The sequence below is a fragment of the Zingiber officinale genome, chromosome 5A (genome assembly GCF_018446385.1).
Source record: "Zingiber officinale cultivar Zhangliang chromosome 5A, Zo_v1.1, whole genome shotgun sequence".
Classification (NCBI taxonomy): Eukaryota; Viridiplantae; Streptophyta; class Magnoliopsida; order Zingiberales; family Zingiberaceae; genus Zingiber; species Zingiber officinale.
Window position 1 is genome coordinate 3,321,209 of NC_055994.1, and position 24,244 is coordinate 3,345,452.

General features: G+C 42.5%; 2 protein-coding genes across 8 annotated transcripts; one reads left to right on the plus strand and one right to left on the minus strand.

Annotated features, from left to right (window-relative positions):
* The first annotated feature begins 356 nt into the window (after positions 1–356).
* Positions 357–3,058, plus strand: LOC121979284 (kinase-interacting family protein-like). 6 transcript variants are annotated; one of them, XM_042531254.1, is made up of 5 exons: positions 381–494; positions 585–724; positions 917–1,003; positions 1,122–1,250; positions 1,914–3,058. In XM_042531254.1, exons 4-5 carry the CDS (start codon positions 1,178–1,180, stop codon positions 2,855–2,857), a joined length of 1,017 nt encoding a protein of 338 aa, XP_042387188.1. In that variant the 5' UTR covers positions 381–494; positions 585–724; positions 917–1,003; positions 1,122–1,177; the 3' UTR covers positions 2,858–3,058. The 6 variants fall into 6 exon arrangements, with proteins under 6 accessions (XP_042387190.1, XP_042387188.1, XP_042387184.1 ...); XM_042531250.1 differs by having other exon boundaries at positions 917–975; XM_042531252.1 differs by having other exon boundaries at positions 917–1,250.
* A 9,697-nt stretch (positions 3,059–12,755) lies between these two features.
* On the minus strand, positions 12,756–17,831 carry LOC121979285 (wall-associated receptor kinase-like 6). 2 transcript variants are annotated; one of them, XM_042531257.1, is made up of 5 exons: positions 17,772–17,831; positions 15,224–16,200; positions 14,416–14,877; positions 14,180–14,329; positions 12,756–14,072 (listed from the first exon to the last, which is right to left on the minus strand). In XM_042531257.1, the coding sequence occupies exons 2-5, from the start codon at positions 16,194–16,196 to the stop codon at positions 12,883–12,885; spliced, it is 2,775 nt and encodes a 924-aa protein (XP_042387191.1). In that variant the 5' UTR covers positions 16,197–16,200; positions 17,772–17,831; the 3' UTR covers positions 12,756–12,882. The 2 variants fall into 2 exon arrangements, with proteins under 2 accessions (XP_042387191.1, XP_042387192.1); XM_042531258.1 differs by having other exon boundaries at positions 15,224–16,203.
* Positions 17,832–24,244: the final 6,413 nt, after the last annotated feature.

Consider the following 24,244-nt stretch of genomic DNA (forward strand, 5'->3'; position numbering starts at 1 on the left):
AAAATAATAATAATAATAATTATAATAATATAATATAATATAATATAATATAATATAATGCTTAATACAAGCCTTGCATGCACGTGCTAATGTAGCTTGCAGAACCGGGGCTCAGTGGGCTACGCTGCCCTACTTCTGGCCGTGGCAATTTCGTGAATATAATATACCCGCTCCAGTTCCAGACGATCCCCTGCACCCCATCGACTCTGGATGCCAGATCGATTCTAAATCAAACCGATGAGAGAAGCCAACGTGAACAGATCTGATTTCGATCAACCAAAATCCGAGTCTTCTTCCACAGCGAATCACCGCTGCTGAATGATGGTTTTTTTACTTTTTACTATAATATATTCACCAAATTGGCACCTCAAAATAAATAGCCCATCACTTCTGCTCTGCCAATGCTCTGTTCCCGCTCCTGCTCATTCAGCTGCCACTCCGTAAACAGAAAAGAAGAGCGTCTCCGGCGACCAGAAGCCTCATCCTCCAAAGAGGTAAACCTTTCTCCCTTCTCATTCTCCATGATTCCCCCCCTTTTATTTAGATATGTATGCATCTTGCTCATCCTAAATGCTGCGAAACAGAGTAAGTAAGAAAGATAAAACCAGCTGAAAATGTAAGAGCGACCGTAGGAACATGAGCAGCATTGCTAGTTCTTGACGATCGAAGAGAATGTAGAAGCATTAGTGAACTTAAAGCCACACTTAAAGGTTACTGACATAGCGTAAGTAGGCTACTGCTTCTTAAATGATTTTATTTAATGCCGTCAGAAAAAAAAAACTGAAGATTGTATCCATCACGTTGGCCGATCATTAACAAGCTCAGCATTTTCCTGTGATTCTAATTAATTTCATTAATACTGCACTGAATTACCAACTGCAATGTTTCTTCCTCTCATGATACTGTGGCTTGACAGTCACATGGCCTCGGTTGCTTGCCGCATCGTCTAGCTCTTGCTCACTCAATGAGAATAAGGTGATGCAGACCTCGGGCATCGCAACAAGTTATCTTTTTTCCTGATGGAAAGCTTGTTTTTTCTTACTGCTTCAATTGTCTGCAACGTACGGCCCATGCCTCGTCACGCTCAATCAAACTCGCGTTTTGGTTTTGTCACGATGCAGTGATCAAATCTTGAACGCTCGCCGCGGATCTTTCTACGGTCACGAATCTCCGTGCGATGGAGACGACGACGACGAAGACAACGCGCTGTCACGCCTCGTGCCCCGCTTGGCTTCGAGCGGCTCTTGAAGGTGAGCAATCACTGCTTTCCTCAGCCTTTTATCGCTGCCCATCTTTCAGACAAATTTTTGTGTTCTTGGCGCTTTCATATATTTTGGGAAGTGAATTATTGCCACATTTAACAGGAAGAATCTCCATGAACAGATTATATACAAATTATTGATACGTATTTCCAACTTTCTAAGATACGCTCTATGGTGGATGTCATCTCTTCATCTCTTTTGGATTCGAATTTGAAGTTGGATTAAATGTTTTCGTGAGACATTGCAATCAAAGGCAGAGAAGCAGAATAGCCTCTTGTCCATGCTTTCTACTGCATATGGCTAACTCATTATAGCTAGTCATTGCAATTGCTACCCGCAATTTCTGCCTACTTGTAGTCTAAAATTTCATAATGTTGCTTCGCACGTTTTAGTCAAGTGATCTACTGATCTATTTTTGTTTTCGTTGAAGCAAAAAATCCTTGGCCTAGATTCTTCTCATTTTCCTTTTTTTCCCCTTTCAAAACAAATAAAATGTATTAATGGAATTTATCTTCAGTGTTCAACCAAAAACTGACATGCTTTGGTGATTTAACTCATTTATTGACTCTTTTGGCATCGTTTTTACATGAATGAACGATCGAATTCTTCGATCGGATTTCATTTCGGTTTGAAAAAATTGGCTCCGTGCAGATATAGAGAACAGAGTGCAATCGCTGGCGGTGAAGTTACCGGACAACTCGGAGTCCGACTCGTTCGCAGAGCGGGCTGAGAACTACTACCAGAAGCGGCCTCAGCTGGTGGCTCTGCTCCACGACCTCCACCACCGCTACGTCTACCTCGCCGACCGCTACTCTCAGTCGCTCCGCCATCGGCACCGGCGTCGCGCTTCTTCCGTCTCCTCCGACATCGATGTCGACGTCGACCCCGACCTCCTGGACTCTGCCTCCGATGCCGAGAGCTCCCTCTCATTTCAACCACTACCCATTCAGCCGCTCCACGACCCGCCCCCCGCCCTCGGAATCGCCAATGTCGCTTCCGACCTCGACATGATTGTGGCGACGTTTGTGGTCGCCGCAGTGGAGCGGGACATGCTGGAGGCGGAGGGGGCGGAAGCCGAGCGGCGTCTGGCGGAGTCGTCGCGAAAGATCGAGCTGCAGGGGAGCTTGGTGGAGGTGCTGGAGGCGGAGCGGATGGTGCTGCTGGGCGAGAACGCGCGGCTGGGGTTCCTCGCCGCGGCCGCCGAGGAGAAGGCTCGGGTGATGGGAGCCGAGCTGGGGTACATGCGGCGTCAGGCGGCGGAGCTGGCCAGGGTGTTGGTGAAGCTGCGGGAGGATCACCGGGTGTGCCTCCTGGGGCGGAAGATCGAGGGACTTCAGGCACAGATTTACGGGCTGGAGCTTCGGAACCGGGAGTGCTTCGAGGCGATGGCGCGTCGGGAGAAGGAGAAGAGGGAGGCGCAGGCGGAGGCGACCCTTCTCCGGGCGGAGAATCGCCGGTTGAGGGAGGAGACGGAGGCGGCGCGAACTAGGCGTCGGTGGAGATGGTGGGACAGGCTACGGAAGCTCGAGTGGGCCCAGTCGTCGTGTGCGATGCACGTGAAGGAAGCAAAAGTGCCGGGAGGCTGCTTCTTGTAGCCCAACATTGGCCGCTCACCGGCTTATGCATTTTAATCCTAACTATTTTATTATTTTTAACTGGTTGAAAAGTTTAGTGACTAGATATGACTGTACATAGTTTTCTAATGAGATGGTAGTGCACTCTTATTATCATAAGTATGCTCGAAAGTTAATGTTTTAAGAATTATACTGGAAATTGAATCAGCAAAGTTTATCTTCTTTTTGAGAAAAAAGATAAAACCGTGGAGGACTGATTTAAGTCATGCATCGTTCATTTGAGCTGTAGGGTCTGTCCGGCGGGAGGTCAAGATGGTCAATATCCTGTAGGCGCCCGACAGGGCGAATCAGCGAATCACCTCCCCGATCGGCGGAAAGCCGACCCGACATCTCGATGGATCGGCTCAACTTAGGCCCGAGCTCCTGACGCTCGGTGAGTGACTAGCACGGCTTGACAGTAGGGGACGAAGGCTGAACGGTTTTCGTCTCGATCGAATGGGAATCATGGTCACTAAGGTTCTCCCGTTCGTACGAGCAGCGTCAGGGCCTTCGTATGATTGGCTGAGCAGATATCTCGCTCGCCCAATCGCGATGTTAGCCGAGCGGTTCTTCCGTCTAGCTTGGTATGAGACAAAAGGGGCAGGTAACTCTATCTTCCTCGAGACAAGTGTCGCCAATAGGCAGCATAGTAGGCGGCCGGATCAGACAGAGAATCGTACGACGGAAGTTTCCACTGTCATGTCAGGGATATGCTCGCGCTATTGAGGTATGGCGTCAGACACGCTTTTCTGACACACTCATTACAGGTATGCTTTGAGAAGTGTACATGTCTCGGTAAGCGTGCACGCGTCTTCAGGGAGCCCTATATAAGGACCCCCAGACTCCAACGGAGGTATGCGCTATTCACCACTATAGCTACAATTCTCGTTATTCTGCTCCGATTTCTCGCCGCCGGGAGCTGACTTGAGCGTCGGAGGGCCGTCACCGGGAACCCCTTCCCGGTTTGATTTTGTGCTTGCAGGCTCTCGACGGAGGTCTACGCCATCCTGGAGCTCACGCGAAGCTAGCAGGAAGCGCCACGTCCCCAGCAACCATCGTCTCAGCACCCGGACATGATCACTTTTAATTTCTAATCATAAACAAATTAGCTATGTGAATCTAATAGAGTATGTCTCTTTCTTGTCATCACTAGGTCTTAAGAACGCTGAGGGGCATGGAGTTGCCTTTTGGGCCACGAGAGCAGGTTAAGCCCATACTTTCCTAGAACAAATTCATAAGGTTTGTTGCCGTAGTTCCTTGGGCACCATCTTCTAAATATTTAAACCTGTTCTAATTTTCAACATGAAGAATCTCTTGAGAAGACGTGTAATTGTTGGAAAAGAAATAGCACGCTCTCATTTTTTTTGTTAATATTGTTGATATATCACATTACTACATAGAAAATGATAGAATAGGGTTTTGCAAATAGTTCATAATTTATATTAGCTTGTATGCTTGCAGAGAATGCTTCAAAAAAACCAACGTAAGACTAATAAATGCTTGAAAATAGAACTTTATGCGGGAAGAGTTACCCATATTCCTAAAAGATAAGATAAATATTGAATAAATTTAAATATTTTACAACCCTATTTAAATTAGTAAAGCTTAAATGAGTGAACTAATCTATTACCTTGTTGAACCCTAAATGCATAAATTTAAAGTTAGTAGTAACTAGTTGACGCTGAGCAAGTGTAAAGTTATAGAGAGATTAACAAGAAAATAAGAGAAAAGTAATAGAGATGTGATCCTGTCCGAACCAGGATCAATGGACGCTGAGGATGTGGCGCTCCCTGCTGGATTCTCGAGTGCTCCGGCGAACCTGCAACAAAACCGAGCCGGGGGGGGGGGGGGGGTCCCGGCGATGGCCCTCCGACGCTCAAGTTAGGCGAAGGAATAAGAAAGCGGCTTAAAAAATGTAGACTTGTGTGTACCTCCGGTTGAAGAAATGAAGGCCTTATATAGACCTCTCGAAGGAGCCTGGGCACACCAATCGAAGCGATCACCTGCTTTCGACCATGCCTAGGTGTGGGCCTGTCAGAAGGGCATCCATAAAACCATACTGCTACTGTATCAACCTGTCCGTGACGTGATGGTGGGGCCTTTAATAGTGTCATCTTGCGTACAGTCTAATCATCATGCCTTTGCTGACATATCATATCCCGAGCCGATCGAATAGGCCGCTCGGCTAACCACTGTTCCATCGCCACGATTCCAGCCGAGCGGACACCTCCGCTCGGCCATTCGGCTCCGGTTCTTTTGCTTTGGCGTCGGAAACCCAAACCTTTGGCTGGGTAATCTCTGGTTCCGCTCGGACGGGACCCCATCTGTGGGTCCCCCATTCTTACCGCCGGATCACTTGCCTCCCCTTCAAGTCTAGTCGAAGGAGGCAGTGAGTCCGACTGACTGGACTGTGTGTCCGAGCGGGAGGTCGTCGTCTTATTGCTGCTGCTGATATCCCTTGAGCCGTTCGGCCCTCATGCCAAATTTATCCGCTCGGCTCTTCGCTTTGTATGCCTTGGCGCCCAACGTCGATGTTTGCTTGTCGAAATCCTCTTGAAAATCGCGCAAGTCTTTTTCATTAAGCCGAAGCATGCGCCGATATTTATAGCCGGTCGGCGCGGCTCTCGATCTTTAACGACGGATCTCGTCAGCGCGGATATTTATAGCCGGTCGGCGCGGCTCTCGATCTTTAACGTTGGAGCTCGACGGCGCGGATATTTATAGCCGGTCGGCGCGGCTCTCGATCTTTAACGACGGAGCTCGTCGGTCTTCCGCTCGAGGATTTATAGACGCCGGCTCGATTTTTACGTCTAGATCCTCTTGATAATCGCGCAAGTCTTTTTCATTAAGCCGAAGCATGCGCCGATATTTATAGCCGGTCGGCGCGGCTCTCGATCTTTAACGACGGATCTCGTCAGCGCGGATATTTATAGCCGGTCGGCGCGGCTCTCGATCTTTAACGTTGGAGCTCGACGGCGCGGATATTTATAGCCGGTCGGCGCGGCTCTCGATCTTTAACGACGGAGCTCGTCGGTCTTCCGCTCGGGGATTTATAGACGCCGGCTCGTCTCTCGATTTTTAACGTCGGAGCTCGACGGCACGGATATTTATAGCCGGTCGGCGCGGCTCTCGATCTTTAACGACGGAGCTCGTCGGCGCGGATATTTATAGCCGGTCGGCGCGACTCTCGATCTTTAACGACGGAGCTCGTCGGTCTTCCGCTCGGGGATTTATAGACGCCGGCTCGTCTCTCGATTTTTAACGTCGGAGCTCGACGACGCGGATATTTATAGTCGGTCGTCGCGGCTCTCGATCTTTAACGACGGAGCTCGTCGGCGCGGATATTTATAGCCGGTCGGCTCTCGATCTTTAACGACGGAGCTCGTCGGTCTTCCGCCGGGATTTATAGACGCCTGCCTCGATTTTTAACGCCGAGCTCGTGGATATTTATAGCCGGTCGGCGCTCGATCTTTAACGACGGAGCTCGTGGATATTTATCGGCGGCTCTCGATCTTTAACGACGGAGCTCGTCGGTCTTCCGCCGGGATTTATAGACGCCTCGTCTCGATTTTAACGATGAGCTCGACGCGGATATTTATAGCCGGCGGCTCGATCTTTAACGACGGAGCTCGTCGGATATTTATAGCCGGTCGGCGTCTCGATCTTTAACGACGGAGCTCGTCGGTCTTCCGCTCGGGAGTAGGCGCGGCGCTCGATTTTTAACGCCGGAGCTCGGCGGGATTTATAGACGCCGGCTCGTTTCTCGATCTTTAACGTCGGAGCTCGACGGCGCGGATATTTATAGCCGGTCGGCGCGGCTCTCGATCTTTAACGTCGGAGCTCGACGGCGCGGATATTTATAGCCGGTCGGCGCGGCTCTCGATCTTTAACGACGGAGCTCGTCGGCGCGGTCCTTGACCATTTTGCTCGAATAATTTACCTCCGGCCGAACGGCTCGGGGCCTTCGTTTTCGAGCTAGGGGCTCGGCTAACATACTCCTCGATACTCGAGCGTTTGGCTCGGCTAATATACCTCCGTCCGAATGGTACGGGGCCTTCGATCCTCGAGCCTTTGGCTCGGATAATTTACCTCCGTCCGAATGGTACGGGGCCTTCGATCCTCGAGCCTTTGGCTCGGATAATTTACCTCCAGCCGAATGGTACGGGGCCTTCGATCCTCGAGCCTTTGGCTCGGATAATTTACCTCCGGGCGAACGGTCCGGGGCCTTCGATCCTCGAGCCTTTGGCTCGGATAATTTACCTCCGGGCGAACGGTCCGGGGCCTTCGATCCTCGAGCATTTGGCTCGGATAATTTACCTCCAGCTGAACGGCACGGGGCCTTCGATACTCGAGCGTTTGGCTCGGATAATATACCTCCGTCCGAATGGTACGGGGCCTTCGATACTTGAGCGTTTGGCTTGGATAATATACCTCCGTCCGAATGGTACGGGGCCTTCGATCCTCGAGCCTTTGGCTCGGATAATTTACCTCCGGCCGAACGGTCCGGGGCCTTCGATCCTCGAGCATTTGACTCGGATAATTTACCTCCAGCCGAACGGCACGGGGCCTTCGATGCTCGAGCGTTTGGCTCGGATAATATACTCCCGTCCGAGCGGCACGGGGTCTTCCCATCGAGCTCTTGGCTCGGTTTATACACTCCCGTCCGAGCGGCACGGGGTCTTCCCATCGAGTTCTTGGCTCGGTTTATACACTCCCGGCCGAGCGGCACGGGGTCTTCCCATCGAGCTCTTGGCTCGGTTTATACACTCCCGGCCGAGCCGCACGGGGTCTTCCCATCGAGCTCTTGGCTCGGTTTATACACTCCCGGCCGAGCGGCACGGGCTCCCGGCCGAGCGGCACGGGCTCCCGGCCGAGCGGCACGGGGTCTTCCCATCGAGCTCTCGGCTCGGTTTATACACTCCCGGCCGAGCGGCACGGGGTCTTCCCATCGAGCTCTTGGCTCGGTTTATATACTCCCGGCCGAGCGGCACGGGCTTCCCATCGAGCTCTTGGCTCGGTTTATACACTCCCGGCCGAGCGGCACGGGGTCTTCCCATCGAGCTCTTGGCTCGGTTTATATACTCCCGGTCGAGTGGCACGGGCTTCCCATCGAGCTCTTGGCTCGGTTTATACACTCCCGGCCGAGCGGCACGGGGTTCCCATCGAGCTCTTGGCTCGGTTTATATACTCCCGGCCGAGCGGCATGGGCTCCCAGCCGAGCGGCACGGGGTCTTCCCATCGAGCTCTTGGCTCGGTTTATATACTCCCGGCCGAGCGGCACGGGCTTCCCATCGAGCTCTTGGCTCGGTTTATACACTCCCGGCCGAGCGGCACGGGGTCTTCCCATCGAGCTCTTGGCTCGGTTTATATACTCCCGGCCGAGCGGCACGGGCTTCCCATCGAGCTCTTGGCTCGGTTTATACACTCCCGGCCGAGCGGCACGGGGTCTTCCCATCGAGCTCTTGGCTCGGTTTATATACTCCCGGCCGAGCGGCACGGGCTTCCCATCGAGCTCTTGGCTCGGTTTATACACTCCCGTCCGAGCGGCACGGGGTCTTCCCATCGAGCTCTTGGCTCGGTTAATACACTCCCTGCCGAGCGGCACGGGGTTCCCATCGAGCTCTTGGCTCGGTTTATACACTCCCGTCCGAGCGGCACGAGGTCTTCACATCGAGCTCTTGGCTCGGTTAATACACTCCCGGCCGAGCGGCACGGGGTTCCCATCGAGCTCTTGGCTCGGTTTATACACTCCCGTCCGAGCGGCACGGGGTTCCCATCGAGCTCTTGGCTCGGTTTATACACTCCCGGCCGAGCGGCATGGGGTTCCCATCGAGCTCTTGGCTCGATTTATACACTCCCGGCCGAGCGGAACGGGGTTCCCATCGAGCTCTTGGCTCGGTTTATACACTCCCGTCCGAGCGGCACAGGGTTCCCATCGAGCTCTTGTCTCGATTTATACACTCCCGGCCGAGCGGAACGGGGTTCCCATCGAGCTCTTGGCTCGGTTTATACACTCCCGTCCGAGCGGCACGGGGTTCCCATCGAGCTCTTGGCTCGGTTAATATACTCCCGGGCGAGCGGCACGGGCTTCCCATCGAGCTCTTGGCTCGGTTTATACACTCCCGGCTGAGCGGCACGGGCTTCTAGCTCGAGGAACTATAATAAATCTTACAACGGAAAGAGGATAACTGAAGAACTGACCTGTCGACCAGCGAGGGTTCTGACCCAATTTCTCGACTCCCAAATACCCGTGGAGTGATGAAGAATATATATACTTGTCGAAACTCATCATGGCTTCCTCGTCGGACCGATATCGGGGCAGGAGTTACTCCCACTTGAATGCTGGTCGGACCCTTATTTTGCCCCCATTTCTAATGCTTCTCCGGTCGTTCCTCCTGGGCCGCTCAGATATCCGCTCAGCTTGAGCCTTCTGTTTCCGTTGCTCCACGAGCTTAGCTGCTCTTGCCTCAATTAGAGCGTCGAGTTTCTCCTGGGAGAGCGTCACGGTGAGGTCGTCCAGCTTCGTCCATCTATTCCGCTCGGATACAGGCGCGCTCCCACAGATGGCGTCAATTTGATCCTGTCCGAACCAGGATCAATGGACGCTGGGGATGTGGCGCTCCCTGCTGGATTCTCGAGTGCTCCGGCGAACCTGCAACAAATCCGAGCCGGGGGAGGTGTCCCGGCGACGACCCTCCGACGCTCAAGTTAGGCGAAGGAATAAGAAAGCGGCTTAGAAAATGTAGACTTGTGTGTACCTCCGGTTGAAGAAATGGAGGCCTTATATAGACCTCTCGAAGGAGCATGGGCACACCAATCGAAGCGATCACCTGCTTTCGACCATGCCTAGGTGTGGGCCTGTCAGAAGGGCATCCATAAGACCATACTGCTACTGTATCAACCTGTCCGTGACGTGATGGTGGGGCCTTTAATAGTGTCATCTTGCGTACAGTCTAATCATCATGCCTTTGCTGACATATCATATCCCGAGCCGATCGAATAGGCCGCTCGGCTAACCACTGTTCCCTCGCCACGATTCCAGCCGAGCGGACACCTCCGCTCGGCCATTCGGCTCCGGTTCTTTTGCTTTGGCGTCGGAAACCCAAACCTTTGGCTGGGTAATCTTTGGTTCCGCTCGGACGGGACCCCATCTGTGGGTCCCCCATTCTTACCGCCGGATCAAGATGTAATCATAACGTGACTTAAACGAAACTAATTGATTCAATATCAAAATAACTTATCCTAAACATCATCTAAGCATAAGTTTATATAGCTCTCAACCCTAAAAAAAATCTAAATGAAAAAATAATCAACTAGATTTATTTTCTAAGATTTAAGATAAATTAACTAGCAAAACTTATTCTCTAAAATTTAGGATAAATTAACTAATACGACTTCTTTCCCTAAGATTTAGGATAAAATTAAATATTATTTTAAAAAATAAACTAAACTTAATTAACTGATAATTACTTAAAAAAAAAATCTAATTTGGATCCCCTCCTGCGTCAGTCGCTTGGAGTTGAAGAGAACTCGTTCTCAAGTTTAAGGTGAGTGTATTCGGCTTCAGAGCATAATGACTTAGGTGTTTTACATTAAAAATATCAAAAGTTTTTAAATGACTAGGAAGTTGTAACCTGTAGACATTGTAATTAATCTTTTCTAGTATCTCGCAATATCCAATCTTTTGATCTTTGAGCTTGTTGTATTCACCAACAGGGAAACGATCATGAGTTAATACAACCCAAACCATATCACCAACGTCAAAAAGAACCTGACGTCGATGACGATCTATCTTGATCTTGTGCTCGGCGTTGTCTGCTTGAATAACCTACTTAACCTGCTCATGAATGACCCGAAGATGCTCGGCCATCTCCTCAGCCTTAGGGCTAGCTTATCCTAGACGCAAAATAGGGACTAAATCTAGTATCCCGGATGGATTTCATTCATAAGAAACTTTGAAAGGATTTAAACCAGTGATCCTATTCTTTGATCTGCTGTATGCGAATTTTGCTTGAGGTAAAATAAGATCCTATTGCTTCGGTTTGGTTTCTGTGAGACATCTCAGAAGATTTCCTAAGTTTTGGTTCACTACCTCGATCTGACTATCCGTCTGAGGGTGATAGGCGCTGTTGACGTTTAGCTTTGCCCCTAACTTTCCCCATAAAGTCTTCCAAAATTGATTGACAAATTTAGTATTATGATATGAAGTTGTAGTTTGAAGAATACCGTGTAAATGCACAATCTCTTTGAAGAAGAGGGTGACAATCCAAACAACATCCATGATTTTTTTGTATGTCACAAAGTGAGTCATATTAGAGAATAGGCCCACCACCACTAGAATAGAATCAGCCGTCCGTTGGGTGCGGGGTAAACTCAATACAAAATCTAAAAAGCTTTGAGAATTGGTAAGGGAGTATACAAACCAACATTGGTGAGGGTTGATATACTCGTTTTTGTCGTGTTATGAAATCAAAAGAATTTAGTACCGAACCTCTTTTACGCTAATGTAACATAAAAATACCTCGTTGAATGTCTGACCTTCCTATACAAAAATCATTACGATAGAATAAATATTCTTCATGATTTATCTCATTAAAGAGAGTATGTGGTCAGTTTTTGACAGGCTGCTAAGGTGACATCATCACCTCAAACGCCCAAACTTTATAGTAACTCATTTATATGAAATTATAAATTTCTTTAATTGGCGGCACGTGAGATCTAATGACGATTAAACCATCACAGTGATAGTACTTTTCAACACCTCTCATAAATCTAATCTACAATGCATAGTGTAAAACTGAATTTTGTTGAAAGACAACCAATATGAGATTTTTAGGGAACTTAATTGAATTTAAAAATTATATAAAATTTAAATTCAATTTACAGTTGAGTTGACTTGAGTAGATAATCTCAGTCTACCAGCGGGACTGATTTTTAACCAAGTGTTAACCTCAGAGTGACTGAGTGGATAAAGCGTTCGAACAAAGAGACCGGTCGGACGAGACAGATAGGCCTAACAGGAGAGGCCGATTGGGTCCAGCAGACAGACCGGGCTGTTAGAGAGGTCGGTTGGGTCGAGCAGACCGATCGAGCTATCAGAGAGGTCGGCCGGGTCGAGCTATCAAAGAGGTTGGTCGGGTCAAGCAAACAGGTCGGGCTTACAAGGGTCGTCTGTTTCCAAGGATACAACGATCGACCGTGAATCCAACTAAGCACAGGTGGTCACGACAACAGGCCAGGCTTACAAGGGTAGCAGGAGGAAGAAAAATGGAGAGCCTTTGCTTGCTCTGTGTTCTCAGCCTATAATCGGAGCCTCCACCAGTCCAGCATTCGTGTGCACAGGTCGCGCTCGCACACGAGTCAACTTGATTCAATACAATCCGGGCCCTAAATTTGCACCCTTGTGCACCCACGCGTGAAAGATATCCTCTCCCCATGCATTTGTTTAGATCCTTAATGTGTATAAGTCAATATAAACCAACAAAAATATCTTAAAATTTCCAATGTGGGAATGTGAGAATAAAGTCTCATTCACAATAGAACATCTTTCCTCTTCCATTCACTTATTCAACAAATTTGACGTGCCAAAATTGCAAGTTAGCTTCTTTATTTCGATTTGATGTGATTAAATTCATCATGAAGTGTAGATCATGTGCAGATCGATTTCAGTATATAGGAATTCATCTTATCTAAATTCATGTGCAGAAATTAGTCATCTATATTAATTTAATAAATATAGGAATTCAATTTATCTAAACTTAGATACAAGATCAAATGTATATTAGAAAACATAAATATATTATAGTGTCCACAGAATTACCTGTACAAAGTTAAAGATGACAACACTTGCATGCAGATTGTACATGAAATTCAATTTATCTAAATTTAGAGACAAGATGGAAATAACAAATACATCAATATCTACAAAATTAAGTAAATAAAGTTTAAGATGATATATAACACATGGATGCATATTGTACATGAACTTGTATATGCGTAAATTAAGCTTACCGTGGGTAATTCTGTGACCACATGAATTCTTTCTCTAAGCTATAATTTCTGGAATTTGCTTGATTTATTTGGTTTGCCAATTCTGTTTCCTCGTTGCTTTCCGGAATACAAAGTCTGTTCTTTCTTGTTTCTATCTTTCTTTGGCCTTGCAATTTATACTCAACTTCCTTCATTGTAGGCCTTTGCACTCCTTTCAAACTCAGACACATTTCTATCAAATTACTTATTTCAAGAAGCTCTTGCTCTGTTGCTTCTTGCAAAATACAATCTTCTATGAGCTTAAAGAGTATCTTCTCTCTTGTTGTTTGAAGGAAATTAATTGCTAGATTTTGTTGTGACCCGGTTTTGGTTAAGTAGATAGGCTTCTTTCCCGTTAAAAGCTCAAGAAGAATAACTCCAAAGCTATAGACGTCACTCTTTTCTGTTAACCGACCAGTTTGATAATACTCCGGATCTAAGTAACCAAAAGTGCCATGTATAGCAGTAACTATGTGTGTTTGATCAAGAGGAATGAATCTTGATGCTCCAAAGTCTGATACCTTCGCTCTTAAAGTATCATCTAAAAGAATATTTGATGATTTGATGTCCCTATGAAAAATAGATATAGACGCAGCTGAGTGTAGATAGGCAAGCGCTCCAGCAGATTCTATTGCAATCCTGAGACGATCATCCCATGATAATTTTGTTTCACCTTGTAAAACATGAAGATGGTCTGAAAGAGTCCCATTAGAGATAAATTCATAAATTAACAAAGGAACTTCAGTTTCCAAGCAACATCCAAACAGTCTAACTACATTTCTATGATTGATTTGAGAAAGAATAGCAACCTCATTTATGAATTGGTCAACCTCACTCTTTTTAATCGTTTTTGATTTTTTAATGGCAACAACTCTTTGATCTAATAGAATTCCTTTGTAAACTATTCCATGTCCTCCCTTTCCAATTATTCGAGTTTCATCAAAATTATTTGTTGACTTTTCTATCTCTTCCAAAGAAAATATATTTGTTCTCTCCTCAACAAGTTCATTTGTCGAGATTAGTTGTTGAAGCAACAAACCATGATTCTTATGGAAGTTCCTTTGCCTTATTTTCTTTTGATTTCTTTCCTTCCATTTCCTACTTAGGATGACTAATGTAATGCATAAGAACAAAAGGCCTGCGCCAATGCTTGCACCAACGCTGATCCCTGCATTGTATACCATTATAAACTTTAAAAACTCTACGCCACCAATAAAAACTTATAGACTTTCTTATAATGAATAACCAACATGATTTTTAGACTCCCTTTCTTACCTAATAAAAGAATTTTCTTTTTGTTAGGGATGCATGCTCCATGTACAGGATCTTCTGATGTTCCTGGGGGACACGTGCAATTGAAACTTCCTTCTGTATTTACGCAAATTCCCTTACAAACAGTTGAAGAAGATTTGCATTCGTCGATATCTAGAATCCACAAACTTGTCATTCCTTCTGTATTTTTTACTTATTTCATTCTTATATATATAGAAAAGAGAAGATATATTTAATACCTCGACATCCATTATCAATATAGGGGTTTCCCTCGTAGCCGTCCATGCATTTGCATCGATAACCCTCGTGATTTTTCGGGACACTCATGTCCAAACAAGAGCTGTGTCGAGCTAAACACGCAAAGGTGCTCTTGTTCTTCATAGCATCGTCGCAAGTCTGATAACCAACTGTCCAATTATAGATGTCTTGCGTTTTCTGAGAAGTGATATATTTTTCAAATCCATAAACAGCTTGATCATAAGATGAGAACTCCAGTTGCCCATCCTCTAATGAAATTGCATTCACTTTGAGTTGGTCTTGATAAAGAAGAGTTGGAGGCTGAGTGGATTCGTTGCATTTTAGAGCAAACTCTTGGGATCGATAACAATTCTCCTTTAACCCAAATGGAAAAGGCACTGTGATATTTCCACATTTATCAGGACAATCTTTTGCAGGAATGCGTGTAAAATTTGTATCTGTATCTGTTAATACACAAACAATCATCACACATGTATATATATACATATGGTACACATTATTTACCATATTTTGTTGAATTCTATAAAACAAATTGACCCAAATCTAAAATATAAAATACTGAATCTGAAAATCTAAACTAAACTCCAAAAATCTAAATCTTTTTAGGTTAATTGGGTTCAATTTTTAAATCAGTTGGAGGTATAACAATTCTTTTTCCACCTCTATCATAGCTAAATATGAGTTTGAGTTTTTGAACTGAGAAGGGTTCGATACCACTATTTGACGCTACCACATGGTAAACAAATCAATAAAAAAAGATGGAGGTAAGAAAGTAATAATAATCTTCACCTAATTGGCAGCCATCTGGTAAATATGCATTTCCGTAATAACCCATAGAACATAGACAAATATATCCAATTGTATCATCAAAATGGATGGGATCTGGTGAAGGGATGTCATAGCAATCACTGTTAGAATTGCGGCAAGCATAAGTGGTCAAATATTTCCTGGCCTCTTTACATGAAGAACGATCGCTGATATGCCAAGAAAGAGAGGCCTCTGCTCTTGCTTTGTTTCCCCTTTTTATAAAACTTAGAAACTCTGTTTTGTTAGAGGGACAATTTCCATAGCATAAGATGCTTATGATGCTGGACCTATCACTGTCAATCGTATGATTATTCTCATTCTCATTTGTACGAGATAACTGAAGAATCAACGAAGTCTTGTTAAACTTGAAGGAGTCCAACAAAATCAGACAGGATCCATTTTGAATCATAATTCGATCATCATTTGTTGAAGAGATTGTTGAAGAGCACATTGACGGACAACTAGCAACGATGCTGTTGGTAATGAGATCAACTATACTGGCAGTAGCACTGCAACCTCCCACATACAAGTTGTTGCCCCCGCCTGCTCCCGAAACGCCCGATGAACCATCACGATATGATTGTGCAGAGATAGAGAATGGCAAATTCGTGAGATTGATCAACGTGGTGCTGATGGACTCTTTATCTGCTTCCAATATGACATACGGCGATTCAATTTGAATCAGTGCCATATTCATATCAAAACCCACTACTTGGATAGTGCCATCCATTAGAAAGAGTCTTGGAGGATTAAAATCATACGAACAAGTAAGATTAAATCCAGCAGCATAAAAACAACCATTGCCAATGCCGAAAGGGTACTCAATGCTTATATCACCGCATGCTTTTGGACAATTTGAAGGCAAAATAAAATTCTGACTTGTGTTTGCTGAACTTGCTGAGCCCTTCACTAGTGTCAATGTAATCAGTAGCAGCAATACCTCGATGAATTCCATTGTCCTACTAATCAAGTATCATTATCAGTTGTAATAAAAGTCATCAGAATTGAAAGATCGATTAAGTTATCCTGATATACACAGTAGTTTAATTGAAAATCAAATTCCAAGAGAAAACATGCAGTTCACTACAAATATTCATCAGTTCCAACTGAGTTTGCATAATTTTTCAAGATTGATCACAAGGTTACAATTTTGTTTGTTTTCCTTCTTCCCAACATGGAACAATCTAGTAATACAAACTAGAGAAAACTAATCTGATAGGAATCATTTTCCCAATAAATGATTATGTTAAAACTTGAAAAGTGTAATGAATGTCTTAGAAGTTAGAAAAACTAAATTGTTTCCAGAAAAAACTACTAATCTATGACTGATTCAACAGACTCGATCAGATCAAATTCAAATGATCACAATCGAATGATTTGATTAAGTAGGTCAGCGCAATTTAGGGAGTAAGATGAAATCGTCTTGATTGAACCAATGATTTGATCTACTCACTGGTACTAACAACTCAACCAATCCTCGTTGGTCATTTACCAATCCAAGGGGTCAGGCTCATGGAATAATCCAAGCAATTAGAGAGGGATTACCACTAATGAGAGTTCCCACATTAATTTCAGATGCCCAATTATTGATATTAAAAGACTTAAAGCTTCACTCATCTAAGTCACAAACAAACTTCTCCATTAATTTTCAATTATCTATAAGTTACTTGTCTGGAGTGTCATAAGCATCCTATACCCTTTTAACTTGATATCCTGCTCCATGCCGTAATCGACAAATATAATTGGGCAAAAATTAAAAGGCCGTCCTTTATTTTTGGAATTATTAAGATGGTGTTCTACTCAACTACCTTCCGCTATACTGTTCCCATTATTATCTCTCTCCTATAATTTCCATCTAAATCTTGAACCTAGGGCACGTTGTACCTATATTAAATTGAAACTCATTCATAGATCTACAATTAGTTACGAGGTGAAATCATAATGACCCGGTTTCATATTCAAAAAACGTTGTTTAAAGTTTTTCGAAGGCACCAAACAATTTTAGTATTAAATTTTTCTCCCATGTGATAGTAGTTACGAAATCGTAACTGTTATAACTATGTAGCAGCTACGATCTCAAGTTCAAGATTGAGGCAGGGGAATATAGGATAGAGATAATAATGAGAACAGTATAGTGGAGGATAGTTGTATCATTTTACAGGGGCATGAGATATCCTTTTGATAAAAAAAAAAGGACATCTTGGAAAAAAAAAAGGCTCTTTTGATCTATGCTCCGTATAATTTACATTTGAATTGTATTCAGGTTTTTCTAAAACAAATACAAATATCATATGAATGAAAATACTTTCATGATATATACAAAATCATCTTCATTTTACTGTAGTTTGTTTAACTCCTATCACATTTCATCTTAATTTTTGTATAAAAAATCTAAATTCTGAAAATTATTTTTATACTACTGTTTTACTAATTAAACACTATATATTTCTTTGTCCAGCTGATCATGATGATATTTAATAAAAATATATTAGTTGAGTAGAATAAGGAGAGGCGAAAAGGATGTACTTACCACTGCCAATATTTATGTACTCAGCCCTTGCTCCTACTAATCCCCAACCAAATGCAGAATGAACACTACAGGTGTGTGATTCTTCATATAGACGTAGAAGTTTGGCTTCCATACATTTCCAACTAGAACAATAAATTAGCAGTGGACTTTGACTTAAAGACTAACGTGATAAGTACGATCAGTATATTGTCCCCACCAAAGAAACAATTTATTGTATTTATGAATGTGATGGGAAATTTCAATCATGCATTCTGATTTTCCACAGAAGAAGAGAAATCGGATGTTCTTCTGAAAGGTTAGTTTTGTGGGGTTGACTGACTTCAGAACTAACAGTATACTTGGAACTTTAGCTTAGCTTTCAATTTTCGCACCTCTAAGTCACTAGATTTACCCGTCCTCACCGTTAAGATACGAAAAAATCACAAATCTTGGACGTCTTGTTAAAATTCAAAGTCAACTATAATTCTTATTATGTCTAATCTTTTCTAAATCTACTGTCTCTAAAGTGTACCCTTCACTTTTGGCTTAAGATCCAAATATTAATTAGTAATTAATACAAAATACTAATATAAAAATAGGTATTGACCCACTGTTGCAAAAGACCCAAAACCCATGATGAAACTCTTTTGCAACCACCAATTATTGACATAATGGTCGCCTAGAAGATGTAATTATAATGTAATGTGATTGAATATTGCCATCCCAAATGTATTAAATATATTTATAATATTTAAGTTGTATTAATTTTGTTTATAGAATTTGGCATTGACAACTTCGGTTATAAAATTTACATAGTAAATACTATTTTTAATTTAATATGTTAAAAAATATAAATTTCATTCATATTTATTAATAAGTTATAAAATAAAATTCATGATTTTTGAACTAGTTAAAATTTTCCTTTCAACTCCCTGGACGGTGCTGCCGCACCCTCGACGACAGCCACATGATCACCTCCGCCGTCTGCCTCCACGAGCTCATCGTCTATTGCCCCTTCTCCTCCTCGGCTCTCGGCTCCTGGCTCGACCTTCGCTGTGGCACCCTGCGCTCCCTCGAGCTCCCGGATGGACATCATATATCGCCTCTAAGACGATTCAGTCCCGCCTGATCCAGTAGCATATTTGGGAGACTCATTATGATCATTACGCTTTTTGAACTAGAAATGATAATTCTATGTCAAATATCCGTCCAAACATTGAAATAAAATGATGGTTGAAATAAACATCTCTATTCCATTCGATTCTTGCTAGCTGTAAGAGAACGAGATTGGACAAGAAGAAATGAATGAAATCATAAAATTATTGATTACTTTAGTGTGTCCATAAAAAGACTGGTTATGATAGGTCGGCCTGTAAAATAAAGGAGGAGTTATGACTGAGAAGGATGAGAGAAGTATATAGTCGGGCGAATGTATAATTAATAAGATAATGAATGATTAAGTAAAACACTTTTTTGCGGGCGCTCGGTAGGTACTTAGTCTTATAAGAAGTTCATAGTATATTATCGGTCGAGCGAAGGTCGAGCGGGCACCAATAAGTACCTACACGTGCTCAGTCAGGTAAAAACCGACCGAGCGTAAAGACATTTAGCCTTATGAAAATTCTTAGTATATTATTGGTCGAGTGAAGACCTAAAAGAGATAAAAGAGAATTACCAGAATTGATCGAATCAAATCACAAAATCAAATCAAATTAGTATTTGGATTATTCTAATAATTCTGTTATAATTCTCAGAATTGTTCTTAGAATAATTCTCATAATTATTCTTAGAATAATTCTGTTATTTATTAATTGGTCAATTGACTAAGTACTTTTTGAACATTATATATTGTATTATCCTTAGGGTAAATATCAATGAACAATAAATTTTATTGCTCTCATATTATTTCTTGCTCTCTCTCTATTCTTCTTCTTACATGGTATCAGACCCATCTCTTTTTATCTTCCCTCAATTTCTTGAGGTGGAGATCTAATAAACGACGAACTATTTTTAATTGTTTTTCCCTTAGGTCTCTTTTTCTTTCCTACGTATTTTAATTTTCTTGTTCTTCTTTGTTTTCTTCTGCCGCCAACCCCTTTGTTTCTCTTTCCTCTTCCTTAATCTTTGTGTTTCTCTTCCACAAAAAAAAGGTTTCCTTAACGATTCGGTCTCTGTGGTTTTTCTCCCACGGTCGTCGACCACAAGGTAGAAGCTCTTTCTTGTGATGTCGTCCAACAGTTGCCGCAGGACAAGTTATTTTTACTTTAGATGTCAAATACTCAACGACATCAAAGAGGACAAAAGTAAAGTTCAGACCGATGTCAGATTTGTCACATCGTTGGTCATACTGGAAATATATACCCTAAAAGACTTGATTGGTCTCGAGTAAAATGTAAAATTTTTCTCGGAATTGGACATTTTGATATTCAATGTCCTAACCCATTTGAGTCAAATTTCATTGGTGGTCCTACAGCCTCAAGATAACCATCTATTTCATAAGTATATCCTAAAGTCCTCTCATTTGTGCCTAAAACCCCAGAGTTTTCATCTACTGATTGATATATTGACACTGGAGCAACTCATCATGTCACATCAGATTTAATATCCTTACATACGTAATGTCATATTATGACTCAGATATGATTCAAGTAGGCGATGGTTTAGGTTTACAAATTGCTAATCTTGGAAACACATATGTTCATTTATCTATTCGAACTTTTCACATGCACAATATTTTTCATGTTCCATTCAGCTATCACTAAAAATATACTTTCTACACGTTAGTTTTGTCTTGATAACAATGTCATTTTTAAGTTTTATCATAATCATTATCTTATAAAGGATAGAGGAACAAATGCTATTGTGTTTTATGGGAGAATAAAAAATAACCTCTATTATCCTCAGAGTTCTTCAATCAAAGCTTTTGTTAGTGAACGCACAAATAAATCAACTTGACATGCTCGACTTGGTCATCCTTCCCTTCGTATTGTTTAGTCAATCATCAATGTATGATTTACCTACTTCCATTATCTCCTCTTCATCTCATTTATGTAGGGTCTGCATAGAATCTAAAAGTCATAAACTACCTTTCTCTTCATCTGATCATGTTTCTAATTTTTCATTTGAAATAATCCATTTTAATGTTTGGGCCCTACACCTATTTTGTCTAATTAAGGTTTCCAATATTATGTTACATTCATTGATCATTTTAGTAAATATACTTGGCTCTATCCTATGAGAAGGAAATCTGATTTATTTGATATATTATGTAATTTTCAAATCCATATTTTATGATATTTTAATCATAAAATACTCTCTTTTCATTCTGATTAGGGAGGCGAATATCAAACTCTCCATCGTCATCTTGTCTCTTGTGGAATTATTCATCGAGTTTCTTATCCTTATACTCCATAACAAAATGGCTCTGTTGAAAGAAAACATAGACATATAGTTGAAACTACCTTAGCTCTTCTTCATCATGCATCGATTTCACGTAAATTTTGGGATAAAGCTGTTAGCACTGCATTATATCTCATAAATTGACTTCCTACTTGATTGCTCAATCATAAGTGTCTTTTTGAAAAACTTTATAATCAAACCCCTGATTACACTTTCCTTCGAATTTTTGGTTGTGCATGTTATCTATGGTTACACCCCTATTCTAAACACAAACTTGACTCTGGTTCACTACAATGTGTTTTTCTTGGTATAGCAATTTGTACCATGGTTATCGTTGCTTGCATATACCAACAAGGTGAATTTATATTTCACGACATGTTACTTTTGATGAGTCTCTATTCCCTTTTTCGGTAGCTTCTTCGATCTCTCCTCCAGATACAAGTGGCACATTCTTGATACCACCTAATATTGTCAGAAGTGATGGCATCCTAGGTCCTGCTCTGGAACTCTCTAATAACTCCCCTATACCATCAGAATCACCTCAGGTTGTTGCTCCAATCTTGGAAGCCATGCCGGTCAAAGATAATATGCTCTCTAGTTTTGGATCCTCGGATAATGCAAGTTCGTCATCTACATCACCATGTCAGCCTACTTCCTTGTCGCCACCAACAAGTGATTCTGATGATAATGCTCCTCATCGCATGCTTCCCGTTAGTGACATTTATGAACGTTGCCCACCAAATACAACTCGATATGCCCTTCCACGAGTTCTAGTGGTCTCTTCAAAATCTATCGAACCAACTTGTTTTACACAAGCAAGCAAGGATCCAAACTGCATAGTGCAATGTCTACTGAATTTGATGCACTTCTTCGAAATGGAACATATAATCTAGTTCCGTGCACTCCCTCAATGAATGTTGTGGGCTCTAAATGGGTATTCCGTCTTAAGTATCGAGCTGATGGTTCTCTTGAACAACACAAAGCTCGACTTGTATCTAAAGGATTTAGTCAACAACCATGTATTGACTTTAATAACACTTTTAGCTTAGTCATCAAAATTACATCTGTCAGACTATTATTATCAATAGTTGTTAGTACTAATTGGCCTGTACGACAATTGGACATTTCAAATACGTTTCTCCATGGTCATCTTGAGGAAACTGTATTTATGGAGCAACCACTTGAGTTCATTCATCCACAATTTCCATCTCATGTTTGCCAACTTAAGAAATCCTTATATGGTCTTCGACAAGCTCCTTGTGCATGGTTTCATCGACTATCTAATTGCTTACAAGCTCAAGGATTTTCTGGATCAAAGATTGACTCATCTCTATTTCACAAATATAATGATGGATCTATGATATTTTTTCTTATTTATGTGGACGACATTCTGATAACCGACAATGATCACAAGGGTATCATAACTTTATGAAGTCTTCTTAATCAAGAATTTCATACTCGAGATTTGGGTATTGCTCATTTTTTTCTTGGTATTGAGCTTATTCCACATGAGGATGACTATCTTCTCTCTCAGAGTAAATATATTACTGGACTTCTTCAAAGAGCCAAAATGGATGGAGCACGTCCAATCTCTACACCAATTGCTATAAACAACTCTCCAACTTCATCCTCTCCTGCTCTATCTGATCCATAAATTTATCCAAGTATTGTTGGAGCCTTATAATATGTCACTATCACACACTTTGATATTACTTTTGCGGTAAATCGTGCTTGTCAATTCATGCAGGCTCCAACTGAACAAAATTGAGATAATGTAAAAAGAATATTTTGCTATCTCAAAGGTACTATTCTACATGGTCTTCTGTTATATCGACAATTGTCTCGAGATTTACATGCATATAGTGATACGGATTGGGTAAGTTCTCTTAAAGATAGACACTCTACTAGTGGATATGTAATATTTCTTGGACAAAATATTATCTCATAGTATCTCGTTCAAGCACTGAGGCAGAATATAAAGCTATAGCAAATACAACGTCAGAAATTATTTGGCTTCAATCACTTCTCTCAGAACTTCATCTTGCATCAAATATTGCACCAAAAATTTGGTGCGATAATATTGGAGCAACATATCTCATAGCAAATCCAATCTTTCATGCTCATACAAAACATGTGGAAATTGATTTTCATTTTGTTCATGAAGATCAAATCACTAATATCTTTACTAAGCCATTATCCAGACAACGTTTCAATAAGTTAGCAAGCAAACTCAACGCCAAAGATCTCCCGTTAAGTTTGTCGGGAGGGGGGAGGGTAAAAGAGATAAAAGAGAATTACTAGAATTGACTGGATCAAATCACTAATTCAAATCAAATTAGTATTTGAATTATTCTAATAATTCTGTTATAATTATTAGAATAATTCTCATAATTATTCTTAAAATAATTCTGTTATTTATTGATTGGTCAATTGACCAAGTACTTTTTGAACATTATATATTGTATTATCCTTAGGGAAAATATCAATGAATAATATATTTTATTATTCTAATATTATTTCTTGCTCTCTCCCTATTCTTCTTCTTACAAGGCCGAGTGAGCACCGATGTGCCTTCGCACGCTCGGTCAGGCAAAGCCCGACCGAGAGTAGTGGCACTTGGTCTTATAAGAAGCTCTCAATATATTACCGGCCGATCGAAAGTTGAGCGGGCACCAATGAGTACCTGCACGCGCTCGGTCAGGCAAAGCCTGACCGAGCGTAAAGCCATTTAGCCTTATGAAAATTCTTAGTATATTACCGGCCGAGTAAAGGCCGAGTGAGCACCGATGTGCATTCGCATGCTCGGTCAGGCAAAACCCGATCGAGCATAAAGACATTTAGCCCTATAAGAAGCTCTCAATATATTACCGGCCAAGTGAAGCCTGAGTGAGCACCGATGTGCCTTTGCATGCTCGGTCAGGCAAAGCCTGACCTAGTGTAGAGGTACTTGGCCTTATAAGAAGCTCTCAATATATTATCAGCCGAGCGAATGTTGAGCGGGAACCAATGAGTGTCTGCATGCGCTCGGTCAGGTAAAGCCCGCCCGAGTGTAAATGCATTTAGCCTTATGAAAATTCTTAGTATATTACCGATCG

Coding starts and splice junctions, on each gene's coding strand:
- LOC121979284 (XM_042531256.1), top strand. CDS start 1,178: ATGGAGACGACGACGACGAAGACAACGCGCTGTCACGCCTCGTGCCCC. Junction 1,251..1,913: donor GCTTCGAGCGGCTCTTGAAG/GTGAGCAATCAC, acceptor GGCTCCGTGCAG/ATATAGAGAACAGAGTGCAA.
- LOC121979285 (XM_042531257.1), bottom strand. CDS start 16,196: ATGGAATTCATCGAGGTATTGCTGCTACTGATTACATTGACACTAGTG. Junction 14,878..15,223: donor ACCAGATGGCTGCCAATTAG/GTGAAGATTATT, acceptor GTGTATTAACAG/ATACAGATACAAATTTTACA. Junction 14,073..14,179: donor AAAGAAAATTCTTTTATTAG/GTAAGAAAGGGA, acceptor TATACAATGCAG/GGATCAGCGTTGGTGCAAGC.